The sequence below is a fragment of the Macaca thibetana genome, chromosome 11, assembly GCF_024542745.1.
Source record: "Macaca thibetana thibetana isolate TM-01 chromosome 11, ASM2454274v1, whole genome shotgun sequence".
NCBI classification, from domain to species: Eukaryota; Metazoa; Chordata; class Mammalia; order Primates; family Cercopithecidae; genus Macaca; species Macaca thibetana.
Genome location: NC_065588.1, coordinates 29,458,117 through 29,473,577, shown reverse-complemented (window position 1 = coordinate 29,473,577; position 15,461 = coordinate 29,458,117). Strand labels below are relative to the sequence as shown.

Sequence of the window (15,461 nt, the reverse complement as noted above, 5' to 3'; positions counted from 1 at the left end):
ATTCTTTTCAACTTCTGCCATGCATCTTTCCATATTTACTGAGTTTAAATGAATCCTCTCAGGGAGAAAAGAAAAGCTAAATATAGAAAAGTGGGAGTACTTTCACGTTTAATACGCAAGGACATAAAATAGAATGTTAGGAAACAATTTGAATTTTTTTCCCTAAAATGTAGGTGACTATGGGCTGGCTAGTTTACAACTTTCCTTCTCTCACTGAAATAAAAATATATAGTTAAGGAATAGGGATGAATACATAAAAGGTGACACTGACAGTTTGGGCATATTCCTTGTTACTTTCTAATCTTGAGAGTCACAGTTTGCTGTTTTAGAGGTATCTGAGAGGTTCCAGATAAAAAGCTATGGTGAAATGTTCTTAAACTTTGAGCGTGCTGGATGCCCTAAAGTAGGAGAGGAATTTATAACAGAAGCTTACAATGAAGAACCAGACATTCCGAGCCATCTGAGATCTTGCAATGAGAAGACGCCAGACGATTAGGAAGAGGGCAGTATTAAAGAGGTAGTGGATATTTCGGAGCCTAGGGAAGAGACAGACATAACCAAAGTTAAAACTACCAGATACCCAACCACATTATCTGAAGATAAATGTGTGTTTTCTTGGATATGACTGGCAAGTATTAATGTAGTGCTCACAGAGTAGTTGGCATAACTTGGCCTTTTGGTTTTTGCATCTTTCATTTCCGCAGCATTCTTGCCGAATAGTCAGATTTCTACCATATTTCCCTAACTCATTTCTCTTATACCTCTCTCCATCTGAAACTGTTTACAAGCATGACTAGCATAATCTTGTAAATATACTTTGATCATATTACTGCATCATAAATCTTCACTGGTTCTTGTTCATTAGAAGGTAAATTCTAAAGTTCTTGGCTTGCTATTCAAGGTTCCTCCTTCCTGTTTTGCAAGCTACTTTTCTATCCTTATCATCTCTGCACTGCAGATCCTCTGCTTCTACCAGGATTATACCAGAGTGCTAGAATTTTGTCCCTCAGGGATTATGACTGAAAGAAATTTAAGGAAGTTGAAAAAAATTGAGGAGGGACTTTTTTCTAGGTTAAATAGCATAACCAGGTCTCCTGTCTGTTGGGTATTTATATCCCATTATGACAGAGTGTGGTAGAAGAAACAAATTTGGGTTCAAATCTGTCTCTTAGACTTACTGTGCATTACCATGGGCAAGTTATTTGCTGTGTTTAAATCTAAACATCTGTTTCATAAAAATGGAATAACAAAAGTAATACTTTCCTCATAGAGGTGTAGTGAAGTCTAAATGAAACTGTTACAGGGTAGAGTATAGAGTGCAGGACCTGTAATGTAGTAAATGCCCAAGAAATGTTCATTCTTCTCCTTCTCTGCACAAATGTTATGTCTGGTATAAAATCGGATGCACAGTAGGTGCTCAATAAATATTAACTGACTGATTATACTTACCTTTTTAAGTGTTGCTTTGCTTCTGGAATCCCAGCCATATCCTCTTTCAATAAGTATTTTTTAACTCCCAAAACATAATTTTCAATGTATTCCAACCAGTTCAACTGGCGCACATCAAAGTTGAATACCTGAGAGGCAAGAGAGATTATAAGTGGCCAGAATTGCAGTGCTGGACAGTCACTTTGTCCAGTTGAGGTTTCTTCTACATAGATGAGTGACCTTCAATTTGGGAGACATAGGTTGAACCTCTCCAAAGGAGAGATTATTTGAGTCATTATTTCAAAGGTGCTGATAATACGGATTACTATTTACATAGGAATATTTAAACATGGATCAAACACAAACACTTCACATTTCTTGTGAGGGAGATTTAAAGGAAATGGTATTACATAGTCTGGCGAAAGCTTATGGTTGGTTTGGTATATATTTCAGCTAACCGCGGAGTAATTATTTTTAAAAGTGATGGAATAATATGTTAGTGACCAAAACATAAATGATGCAACGTTCCCTTTCCTCTTAAATTCTGATGTTACCCGCTATCCTACCATTCTTTCCTAGAACATTACCACTTCATTATGCAGATTACACTTTGGTAAGCAAAGCCTTAAGGAATAAGTTACCATAATTTATATTTAAGAAGAGAGTAGTAGTGAAAGTAAAAAGGAGTGATCACAACATGGGGGAGGAGTAGGGAAGAAGGAGAAGGAAGAGATCTGTTTAGGGAGAGAAATTTTGCCACGTAGAAGATAGATATAGAGAGTGACAATAAAGAAAAAGGATTAAAAATTTTAAGGTATCTTTGAGGAAGAGAAAAGACAGACACTTGCATGACCAAAAATATATTCTTTTTTTTGGTTTGTTACAAAAAAGCTGGAGTAAAGATTTGAATTGCATTCCATAGATTTTATTTTTTGTGTACTTTCTTTGAAAATGACGCTGGGCTGACACAGGATCATGAGGTGGCCCAGATTTATATGGTTTACAAATGGAGATAGGATGAGTTCGGAAGAGAAACCTGATAGGTTGTTCTTGAGCCATCCAGGGATCTTTTCAAAATCTCCATATAAAGGGCTTAACTGGAAAAAGAAAGGGAGGAAATGATCTTCAAATATATTAGAAAAAATAGTTTTGATTGAATATGAAGAATTTAGGGCACTAAACCCTGTTAGTAGAAAGACTGTCAAGAAGATTCTGGTATCATCTCTGGAAATATTTCAAGTATTAGGTATTCTTGGAGAGTTTGGTATGACCCTGTTATCAAATAACAGATTGCATCAATGAGTGGATTTGGTTCAATAGGGTTTTATTTGGTGTATTTGGAGAGAATGGCCTGGAAAAATGGACTTGTGCTAGCCATTTAAAAAGTCTAATATTTATAAATCTTAGCAAGGGGAGGGTTTGTTTAAGGTGCCTTTGTCCTTCCAACTGGGTACTCTTCTCTCTCTTTGGACATACAGCACTCTCAGATCACTTTTTATTAATCCCTGGAGATAAAAAAAAAAAAAAAAAAGCCTATCTTTAGTGGAGAGTTTCTCGTTACTCTTAACTTACTGAACTTCTGGTGAGGCCTCACTAGGAAGGATTTTAATAGCTAAAAAGTCTTAATCCAAATAAATGATGTTCCTAGAATAACAAGAATGATGTTCCTTTGAATGGCACAAAGTAGACATTCAATAAATACTTGCTGAATACATTAATGAATTATAGAATTTTGGTCAAATTAATTTAAATATTAATTTTGAAAGCCAAAATTGTTTCTTTTTTGTTATACAACACTTTCTTCTATTTAGTCTGTATATAAGGTTTACATGAGGATGACCAAAGTAAACTCTTAGTTTGATCAGGGCTTAGATGGTACCAAATAAAAGGCATACATTATCAAAACCAAAAAGCCAGTCACCACTAAAGATCAAGTTAGTTAACTTTAAAACGGCTTCACCATTTTCTGAGAATCTCTTGGGTTTAATTCATAAATTGCATCTTTCTTCCAGAGTCTATATTTAGCTCTGTTTCTCTTTAGGAAATATTACATTTCTTAAGAATGTAATTGAATGTGACATCTTAAAGATTTAGTAGTTCTCTAGGGCTTCTTGATTCTTTCTCCTTTATATGCAAATTAAATGTTATATATTAATCACAGAAAACCATCTTAGAACTCGGAGGGAAGTAACTAAATATTATTAACCCTATTTAACATTCTGAGCATTCAGTAAACATTTAATAATGAGCCCTTTGCTGATTCATTGTCCATATTGCTTTTGGTTTATCCTGTCAACTTGAATGGAGAAACATGACAAGAAATAACTTTTTAAAAGTCATAAATGGGCTGGGCGTGGTGGCTCATGCCTGTAATCCCAGCACTTTGGGAGGTCGAGGCAGGCAGATCACCTGAGGTCAGGAGTTCAAGACTGGCCTGACCAATATCCTGAAACCCCGTCTGTACTAAAAATACAAAAATCAGCCGGGCATGGTGGCGGGCCCCTGTAGTCCCAGCTACTTGGGAGGTTGAGACAGGAGATGCGCTTGAACCCGGGCGGCAGAGGTTGCAGTGAGCCGAGATCTCGCCACTGCACTCCAACCTGGGCAACAGAGCAAGACACTGTCTCAAAAAAAAATAATAAATAAAAAGTCATAAATGTATTTACTTTGCTTTGATAACTTTTTTTTTATTTCTCTTCATTCTTCCTTTTGAACAATGAGTCCCAGGAAACTATATTTTCCTTTTCACTTTGCTACCAGAAAGCTCAAGAACAAATTCACTGCTTAAATTAACTACAGCAACTTAATAGGATCTTGTAGATTATGTATGGACATCCTCTTTTTAAATTTTTAGCTGTGACTTCATATTCTGATTCATATTTCCTTGGTTTTGCATTTTTTTATTTCTATTTTGTTCTTTCATTATGTGTATTTTTTGCAAGATACCTCAAACCTTTGTGAGATTTAGAGTATTAACAAAGAGAGCAGATGAGATTAGTGCGTTCCAGAGTGCTTCAAAGACTTATCCAAAAGATGAATTGCTTTTTGAAAGAAATTCCATTATCACTTTGATTGGATATGGTTTTTATAGCATCATTAATATTGCTTAGTCATTCATATAAGCAGAGACTTTTATTTTTATACTGTTTAACATTTCTAAGTTTGATTTCAGAGTGGCCCTGTTCAGAATCTTGATTCCATATGGCAATTCAAACTGAATTTTGAGCCACACCAGAATTTGGCAATTACATTTAGTACTATTACTTTTGCTAAGATATTTTTGAGAGCATATGTTAAATCCACGGAAGCTTTGATTCTTTTTCACAAAATTTTGAAAGGTTAAAATAGTAAAATGTCAGAAATGAACCTAGGCTCATTACCTTTTGAGTTATTTAGGCAGGAAAATTCCATGGAGAAAATACATAAGGATAAGCCTACAGAGAATTTAAAGCTAAATTTTAAAAGAACTTACAATAGCTTGAATTTATTTGTTTTTGATTTATAAACTGGCTTAATCATCATTCATTTCAAACACTAGTGCTAGAAGAATTTTGTCTATGTGTGGTGTGTAAACATTTCTGAATAACTATTTCATATCACTTTGAGAGGTAGCAATGATTTCAGATAAAATATCCCTCTAAATCTTGCCTTTTTTGGCCTAATATAGTATTTATTATATTTGACATGGATAATGCTTAGGAAATAATTCTAGGGCTTGGATTTGAATCATGCTCAATAAGTTTGATAGGTAGAAGTGAAACCCTTAGCTGGCAAGCGAGGTCAGTTAGCCATCTGATATTTACTCCCCAGTGTGACTTGGTTTCTTCTACATGCTGTCAGGTACAAAATAAAAGATACATTTTAGAAAATTGTTTCTTAGTGGGAAATGTCAATCAATATGGAGTGAAAGCCTTAAAATTGAGTTAAAAACTTTACCAATTGCATACAGAGATGTTCAGGGGATATATGACTGAGAAAAAGGCTAGGAACATGTATAATGTACAAAAGATTTCTCTGTGTGTGAATTTCAGAATATGCAAAGATTTTAGGACTTATCCTTTGTGACTGCCAAGAAATTAAATAAGTGGTGCTAATGCTAATGAATTAAGCTGAAGGCCTGTCTTGAGAAATAAAAGTCTGAACTGTTGTAGAGAAATCCTATAGGGAGGAAGATCAATGATGCAGCACTGCTGGAGGGAGGGCTGAGATGAGGCAGAGTGCATAGGTGTAGGGATTCGCTTTAACAAGGTACGGAAGGAACTGTAGCTGGGAGAGGCAGAACAACTTTGATTGGACAAGAATAGTGGATGATAGAGCTTATCAGCAATCAAATCACTATTTTTCATTGAAGTCATATGCCGTGGCAGATAAGGGAAGAACACAGTCACCCAGAGGTATTGAGGGTTTGTTGAAATGATAACTACCAACGAGTGACAAAACGATTGAAGTGCAGTAGATAAAACATGTCGGCAGATCAGCAGTTAAAGATTTAACCAAAGTCCAAGAACCTACGTTTCTTACTTACATTAAACTTGTTTCCTATGGTGGTGTTGATAGCATTGACCGATTTTCTTAGATAAACAAAGCAAAACAAAATCTGTGTCTATAACCAAAACGTCTTATTCATTCATTAGCTTTCCAAGTCAAATAATTCTAAATTCCAAGTGAGTAGCATTTTCCTGTTGCTTAAGTCGGTGCTATACTTACTCTCTGGTCTTCAGGACTCAGCTCAGACATCAGCATTTCTGTATTGTATGTGCTCCATTCCCAACTCCGGTTGATGAAATACTCCAACATGGAAGCAGTTCTTAAAATCTGATTCATGACCTTTGTCATCCTGAGATAACCATCAGATAGGAGTAAATATCAGCGCACCACAGATAGCTGCTTCCCTGTCAGTCTACAGGGATGTATGAGAAATTATTTTTAACAAAATACAAAAATTATCCCTGTCTTTTTCTCCCATTCCTTATTAAAATTCTTATTCTTTTTTTCTCCTTCCACATTAACTCGCTGTTCATTCAACAGAAAAAGAAAAGGGCTGAATCTAAAGGAGCTTGTTCTGTTAGGCATTTAGTACTAACACACTCCTTTTCTAACACCTATTTCTCAAGAATAGCAAACCTATTTTTAAAGTGAGCCAACTATTCAACTTGAATGACATACTGTTTGTTTTTTTGAATTCTGATGTAGACAATTGGAAAACCTTCTCATCTTTCTTTTTGAGGCAGGGTCTTACTCTGTCACCCAGGCTGGAGCGCAGTGGGGCCCAGCTAATTTTTTATATATTTTGTAGATAGGGTTTTGCCATGTTGCCCAGGTTGGTCTTGAACTCCTGAGCTCAAGGGAACCAACTGCCCTGGCCTCCCAAAGTGTTGGGATTACAGGCATGAGCCACGGCGCCTGGCTTTATTTCTCATCTTTATTGTACATTCTTGTATTTTAAAAAATTGATAGAATCTGAGGTCTTAGTATATAACTTTTGGGCAGAAGTGTTTGACTATATCAGTGTTTGGTGAATCAAAAGCAGTTGTCAATCATAGTGGAGATTTAAAAAGAAAAAAAAAAAACTTCTTGTTGATAACCTATTCTGTGTTAGGCATGGTCCCGATACTTTTACAAAGTATCCTCTCTGCTAATTTTGATACCATCTTTGTTAGGTAAGTCTGCAGTTTTACAAATGGGCAACATGAGCTTAAGATAAAAGTGTCAACGTCAAATTCCAACCCAGTTTTAACTGACCTCAAAAAACCTGAGCTGTGTAATCTCACTGCCTTGTGTCCCATTACACAAGATGAACCACACTATCCAATCTTGTGGTCAGGACTTGGACCAGATCTTCTTTGTGCACCTCCCAACTTTATAACAATTTTCAAAAAACTTTCATATACAATCTTACTTGATCCTAACAATATGGCTGTGAGATAGTCAGGATTTATATTATGTATCTCCATTTTACAGAGAGATTATGCTCAAGGTCCCATAGCTAATGCCCAACCTAGGTCTTTTAGCTACAAATCACTTTTGGCCTGTAAAGCACTTGATTTTTAGTTAACCCAGTCTTGCTAGTAGTGATTACTATAGTTGGCTCAATAATTATGATGCTATTGTGGGGATTTGCTTTTAATTTTGGTCAAAGTTAATGCCCATGTACTAATGACTCATGAGGTATTTCTCTTACTGTATCATAGGAGATTTCTTAGGCATGAGATAGACATCATTGTGCCTGATATAAGCACCATAATAGGGTTCCACTTTACTATTACTATCGAAATCTTTAGCCATTCTCCAACTCTGATGCAATTGATGTGATTTCAATACACTTATTTTAATTTCTAAAAATAATGGTTGGACATGATATCATTGGATGTACAGAACTATATCAACCTAATGATATATTTTAGAAAAAATACTTGTATTACTCTCAGATAGAGAAGGTCTTTATTGTTTGTATGAGACAGGGTCTCGCTTTGTTGCCCAGTCTGGAGTGCAGTGGCTCAGTCATGACTCACTTTAGCCTTGACCTCCTGGGTTCAAGCAATCTTCTGCCTCAGACTCCTGAGTAGCTGGGACTATAGGCATGTGCCACCATGCCTGGACAACGTTTTAAATTTTATTCTCGTAGTGATGGGGTCTCGCTATGTTGCCTAGTCTGGTCTTGAAGTCCTGGGCTTAAGTGATCCTCCTTCCTCAACCTCCCAAATTGCTGGGGTTACAGGTGTGAGCCACCACACCCAGCCAAGAAGGTCTCCTTAATACACAAAATGCAAAAGCTATAAAGGAAAACAATGATTCATTTTACCACATAAAAATTTAAAATATCTTTTAGGGATTATTATATTCTAAGCACTCATATTAAACTCTATAAAATAGATTATGATTACTATGCCCATTTTATAGAAGAGGAAGTTAGGATTTAGAGAGATGAAGTAATTTAGGACTCTTATGGCTAAGTTGGTGAAGCCAGGATTTAAATCCTATAAGTCTGACTCCAAACTTCATGTTCCTAAGCCCTGCATTATGTGTATCTTCACTCATATTACAAAAAGCTTTATAGTCAAAGCTAAAAAGAAACAGACCTGGAAAAAATATATGAAATATGTATTCAGACACACATGTTCCCATATATTAATAAGGACAACCTAATAGGAAAATAGGGAGCAGAAGCAGGCAACCCACAGAGGGGAAAACTTAAATGTCCAATAAACAAATGAAAGTCCAGTCCCTCCAGCAATCAGGAATGCAAATCAAAAAAACAAAAAGATGTCATTGCTTATGAGTTTGACAATTCAGAAGTTGATTTTTACAAAGTATTAATGAGGGTAAGAAATACTGTTTTGTACCCCTCGCCCAGGCACAGTGGCTCATGCCTGTAATCCCGGCACTTTGCGAGGCCGAGGTGGGTGAATTGCTTGAGGTCAGGAGTTCGAGACCAGCCTAGCCAAGATGGTGAAACCCCAACTCTGCTAAAAATACAAAAATTAGCCAGGCACGGTGGCGGGCACCTGTAATCCCAGCTACTCGGGAGGCTGAGGCAGGAGAATCGCTTGAACCCAGGAGGTAGAAGTTGCAGTGAGCCGAGATTGCACCACTGCACTCCAGCCTGGGTGACAGAGCAAGACTCCATCTCAAAAAAAAAAAAAAAAAAAAAAAAAGCCAGTTTTGTAGCCCTCATACACTGTTGTGGTAGTGCCCACTGACATTCTTCCTTTAGGGAGGGTCATCTGGCACTAGTCACAAAATCCGCATACCCTTTAATCCGGCAATCTCCCTCCTCAGCATCCTCTCCTGGCATAGGCACATTCTAGAAGGCACATTCTAGAAAGAGGCATGCACACTGATATCCATTGCCTCGTTGTTTGCAGTAAAAAAAAAAAAAAAAAAAAAAAAAAAAAAAAAAAAAAAAAAAAAAAAAAGGCAACACTGGGCAGGATGACTTAGATTTTCATGGAAAATTAGTGGAAAAAGTTGTAAAATACATACAATTGATTTATATACACACATACCCCCCTACTGCAAAGCAAACCATATATGTCCATATATGGATGTAAAAGCGTAGAAGAGTATACACAAGCACACCTGGAGAAGGAAAGGGTCTAGAAGGATTTCAACTTTTTCTGCCATGAAGATTATTGCTAAAATACATACCACACAACAAACCAACCCATTTCCCACAAATATTACTGTTTGACTTCTCACAAGATACATACAGATTTTTATTGTGTCTCTTCCTTCTGTGTTTCTCTTTTTTCCTAACTGAACTTTGTTCTTTATGCAGGCTCTCTTCCAATCCTGACATATTTTAAAACCTTTAGCATTTCTGCTTACAATATTTGGGTTTTCTTCTTTTCCTAGCTTTATTGAACGAGCCCCATACAAATATTTTCCCCATAATCACAATGTTTCCTTTTCACCTTGCTCAAGAACTGAGTTCTGAGCTCCAAATGAGGTCTCTAACAATTTACATTCACTCTACATTGGCTAAGTTTTAGCCATTTGCACTGCTAATAAAGAAGACACACACGCTGAAGAAGACTTCCTCCCTTACAAAGGGGCTAGCACAGAAGGCAGTACTGTTCATGCTTCTGATTCTTGATCACAAGAATTGCCTTAGGCAATTATAATAATGATGACTCTGACACAATAGTATCTGAGCGAGACAGATAAAGGCTATGTCCTATGTCACACAGCTAGGTGGTGACAGCTGCCTTAGCATCAGCACACTGTGTTCCCTCTAATTTCTTCACTCATCTCTAGGTGGCAGTAAATCTGGTTCCGAATACTGACTTTGAGACTCAGCTTTCTCCACATCCTTCCTGTCACTTTCTTTGAGACTAATTCAGATTCTTTCCTTAGCTTCTGTTTCCCCTTTTGTAAAATTGGGATGATGAGGATCTCTTCTTGGGTAACTGTGACAATTAAAGTGGGATCATCATACATCAGCCTTAGTCCCACGAGTGCCACAGTAAACTCTAAGTGAGGTTGTCATCATTATTGTAGATTTAAGATTATCTACCTATTCAGAAAACCCTAGTGACAGAGTCTCAGTTGCTTTTCTTTTTGCATGAATGATTACTTGCTGAATTCATCAAGCTCTTTAACATTTACCTTCCTTTACTGTGCTGGAACAATTTTAATGTCTTTTGTGACTTCTCTCTATGACTGCTTTGTTTGTTGAAAACTTATACAGGTCGAGTATCCTTTATCTGAAATGCTTGGGCCAGAAGTGTTTTGGGTTTTGATTGTTTTCAGATTTTGGGATATTTGCATATATGTAATGAGATATCTTGGGGATGGGACCCATGTCTAAACACAAAATTCATTTCTGTTTCATACATACTTAGCCATATACACATAGCCTGAAGGTAATCTTATGTAATATTTTAAATAATTTATGCATGAAACAGTTTTGAACATTTTTTTGACTGTGACCCATCACATGAGGTACAGTGTGTGGAATTTTCCACTTGTGGCATCATATCAGCACTCAAAACATTTTTGGATTTTGGAGAATTTCAGATTTCAGATGTTCAGATTAGGTGTGTTCAATCTGTATATATGGGTAAGATTCAGTTGTCTCCTTTAATCCTCTGCTGAAGGAAGCACTGAAGATTTTGGGGCAGTGACACTTTCAAAGCCATTGACTCAGCTTCTCACCTGGGCTTCCTTCCCGTGAGCCGCAGATAGCAGTCATAGATGATGGCAGGGGCCCGGTGGCTGACCGCATTCCAGTACTGGGATGTGAAGTTGTTGCTGGTAAAATTAGCATATGGTCTCCTGAAAGCTCTCTCTAATGGGATTTTTTCAAAGGTTGCCAAGACTTGGACTCCTGGGGAAAAAAGAAAGTAAGTGCTAGAGGAGAAGAGGAGAATATAAGTCCATCACAGTGGAAAGCATTTGTAATGGGGTCAAAACAATAAAGACGAAGGATTTGTTGTGTAGAGTCAAGAATCAATTTCTGAGAACAATATAAAGATTTTTATGCTGGGCAAGTGGTTATCTGCAAACTGAAACAGTGTGAATAGGTTAATAATTGGGTTCTTTATCTGAAACATTTACTGTAAAACAAATTATTGGGGAAACACTTGTCAATACAAGGAGATACTGTTCAGAAAAACGTGAATCTGCATTTAATTCTAAGGTTATCTAGTCTATTCTGAAAGCCCCACGACAGAGGCTAGAGACCTTATTTCCCTGGCTGGACCATTACTTTCAGAACCATTTAGAAAGTTTCTTAACATTTTATTTCACTCTTTAGTAAAGGTTTAAGTAAAAGATTCTAAAGATTTTCAAGGCAAGATTTCTTTGTGTTAGTTTACTTCAAATACTTCCCTGGGAATATGTTAGACTCAATTGTCCACTCTGGTATCCAGGGTTTTATTCATAATAGTATTTTTCTTTATATGATTACTTAGATTAAGCTTAAGAACTTTTTATGCACATTTGTGAATTCAGTAGTTCTTTCCAAAAGATATTCATTTGAATTCAATTTTATTTAATGTATGTAGGTGTTTTTTCAAAGCGTATGCCTAAGCTCATTATTCAATTATGATGACATCAGTTATTATGGTGATATGACTGTTGCCCTCCTTAAAAAAATACCAGCTGAAATCTATCTGAAAATATAAATCCTATACAAAGAAGAGTCTCCAGAATCAATTGGTTCATAGGCATTTGTTAAAACATATGTGGCATTATTAAAACATTTGGTTCTGTGCATAACGGAAATTTATGCACAAGTTGATAGCATAAGAGATTCTGATCTCAACACTGACATTCTGATGTATATATCCATATACCTGGTCAACATTTCCATCTGGATGTGTAATAGACATTCACATCTAACAGCTCTAAAATTGGCCTCCTGATACTCCGACTACCAACCACCCCCTTCCCAATACATACACAAACTTACTTCTTCACTAATCTACTTCTAACCAAATGGTAATTCAATTTTTTTAGTAGTTCAGCCAAAAACTTTGGGGTCATCCTTGATTCTTTAACAACCCACACACAATTTAACAAAATCTATCAGCTCTCTGTTTGAAAAATACCCAGAATCATAATTTCCACCTGCTGTGTCTCTGATCCAAACCACTACTGTAGCCTGGAGTGTTGCAGTACTGTCCTAAGTGGTCTCTGCCACTACCCTTGTACTCCTACAGTCTGACCTCCATGGCGCAGCCAGAGTGATTCTTGTAAAATGTAACTCAGAGTATATTACAGATAGTTCTCCATTCAGAGCCCTTCAGTGGAATCTCATCTCATTTAGAGTCACAGCCATGGTCTGGAAGGCCTTGCACTCTCTACATCTTCACTCTCTCTGCCCACCACTCTGACTTTATCTCCTACCATTCTCCCTCTCAGTGCTTCTGCTGCAGCCATACTGGCCTGCTTGCTGTCCTTGAATATGATTAAAGAGCTGGAGCACTTATTGGTTCTTCAACTTGGGTATTTCCTCCACATGTCCCTCCGATTTGCCCCCTCACTTCTTTCAGGTCTCTGCTAAGATGACACGTTATCAGACAGACTTTCCTTGGCCATCACATATAAAACAGCAGCCTTCACACATCACTATTTACTTCTTTAGTCGGTTTTATTTTTCTGCAATCTCTCAACCATATCTGATGTATATTTCTCTTTTCTAAGATTTAAGTACCATAACAAAATTTTGTCTATTTTGTTTCAACCTATATAGTACCTTGAAAGTGGTTGGCAGGTAATCGGTGCCCAATAAATATTTTTTGACTAAATGAATGAATAAATATCTCAGCAACATACAATTACTTTCCATTTCCTAAATCTATACCAATCCTTCCTTTAGTCATTACAAACACATTTATTTGGCATTTAACACTTGCCAGGCATTGTGGTAGGTGCTGAGGTAAAAAAAAAAAAAATAGTAATACTTATGATATATTCCCTGTCTTTAAGGAATTGGCAATCTAGTGGGAGATGTAGACAATTTATGATTACAATATTTTGCCTGAGTATTCTGCTAGAGATCAGTACAATAGGCTCTGGTGGAAGACAAAAGAAGCCTCTAGCTCTGTGTGCCAGGAAGGGAGGGGCGAGGCTGGGTTAGGAATGGCTTTCTGAGAAAGCTGTCCAAATGGTAATAGCGAGCATTTACTGAAATGTTCATCGTTCTAATCACTGTGGTATGCAATTTATCTCATTAAATCCTCCCAAGAGCTCCCTGGAATAGATTGATTATTATTCTCATTGACAGATTTAAAAAAAAAAAAAAAAAAAAAAGATCTACGAGGAGAAACTGAGTGACTTTTTCAAGTTCACACAACTAGTAAGTAGCGGAGTCTACTAAATGGTAGGCACCATACCAGCATATAACATCTATGTGGGCATGGATTTCTGTTTAGTGATATATCCTTAGCCCAAGAATAGTGCCTATTTAATGAGTACTGGAATGAATGAATGAGCTATGATTTGAATCCAAGAATATTAGATCTTAAAGCCCAAGACTTTTAACCATTAAGCTACTGTCTTTCTGATCTGAAGTACAAGTAGAAACTCATGCACATGTAGAAAGTTTAATTTGGTAATTGAAAACTGCACTTCTGCATCCTCATAGGTCAAAGAAGAATTTAAATGAAAAATGCTTAACGCTTAGAGAGTAATGATAACATCAACACCATACAACTACACGTGTGGGATACAGCCAAAGTGGCATTTGAGCGACATATAAAGCCATAAATGCATGTATTAGAAAAGCTGAATATTCGTGAGCTGTATTTCTAAATTAAAGAGAAGAGGCCGGGCGCGGTGGCTCACGCCTGTAATCCCAGCACTTTGGGAGGCCGAGGCGGGCATATCACGAGGTCAGATCAAGACCATCCTGGTTAACACAGTGAAACCCCGTCTCTATGAAAAATACAAAAAAAAACTAGCCGGGCTTGGTGGCGGGCGCCTGTAGTCCTAGCTACTCGCGAGGCTGAGGCAGGAGAATGGCGTGAACCCGGTAGGCGGAGCTTGCAGTGAGCCGAGATCGCGCCACTGCACTCCAGCCTGGGCGACAGAGCGAGACTCCGTCTCAAAAAAAAAAGAAGAAAGAAATAATCAAAGAAAACAGGAGGAAGGGGAAAATAGAGATAAGGCAACATATCAATATGTATCAATGCAGTAGAAAACGAAGCAACATAATAAAGAATCAATAAAGCCAGAAGAAGTTGGTTCTTTGAAAAAAGAAGTAATAAACCCTTTGGAGAAGACACATAAATATTATGAATTAAAAGAGAAACATAATTACAGATACAGTTTAGGACAAAAAAATTGATATAATATGAAAAATTTTATGGGAATACGTTTTAAAACAGACAAATTCTTAGAAAAAGAGCCAAATATAATTTACTCAAACTGATTCCAGTAGAAACTGAAAGCCTGCAAAATTCTTTAACTATTGAGGCAATAAAAAATCCTCTCACAACAAAATTACAAATCCAGATAATTTATAGGTAATTTTACCAAGTTTCCAAGGAATAGATTGCTCCAATATTTACACAAACACTTTCAGAGAATAGAAAACAACAAGGGAAATATATTATCAGCAAACTGAATTAAACAGAATATATAAAAGATAACATGCTGTGACCCACTTGGGTTTATCCTAAAAATGGCAGGACAGTTTAAAATTTGAAGAGTCTCAAGAATCACCGGTTCATAGACATTTATTAAAAGATATGTGGCATTATTAAAACATTTGGTTCTATGCATAACCAAAAGTTATGCACAGGTTGACAGCATAAGAGATTCTGATATCCCATGTTCACCGACCCAGCTGTCTATCACTCCTTGTAATGTCACCTGAGGCTATGTATGTTGAACCTCCTGTGGCATGGCTACTGCTCCTAGTAGGAAGCATTTTGATCCCTCCTAAGAACCCTGATAGGAAACACAAATGAATTTAATTTGAATGCAACATCAAATTAATTAGTAATAGCTTTCAGAAATGCTGTATTAGATGGGAATCTAGAATAGAGCCTTGGCACAGGGAGAAACAATGTTGTATCAGCCAA

The 15,461-nt window shown here is 36.9% G+C and overlaps 1 protein-coding gene across 3 annotated transcripts in view; it reads right to left on the bottom strand.

Annotated features, from left to right (window-relative positions):
- Positions 1-15,461, bottom strand: part of FAR2 (fatty acyl-CoA reductase 2) — a 209,780-nt gene that overhangs the window by 22,511 nt on the left and 171,808 nt on the right. For 2 of the 3 annotated variants that reach the window (XM_050748522.1, XM_050748521.1), the window contains exons 9-12: positions 11,086-11,257; positions 6,136-6,265; positions 1,450-1,577; positions 92-536 (exon numbers count right to left, since the gene is read on the bottom strand). In XM_050748522.1, the coding sequence (XP_050604479.1) occupies positions 374-536; positions 1,450-1,577; positions 6,136-6,265; positions 11,086-11,257 (593 nt within the window). In that variant the 3' untranslated portion in view covers positions 92-373. Of the gene's footprint in view, positions 1-91; positions 537-1,449; positions 1,578-6,135; positions 6,266-11,085; positions 11,258-15,461 lie in introns of those variants that run through there. The other variant, XM_050748523.1, reaches the window with a different exon arrangement.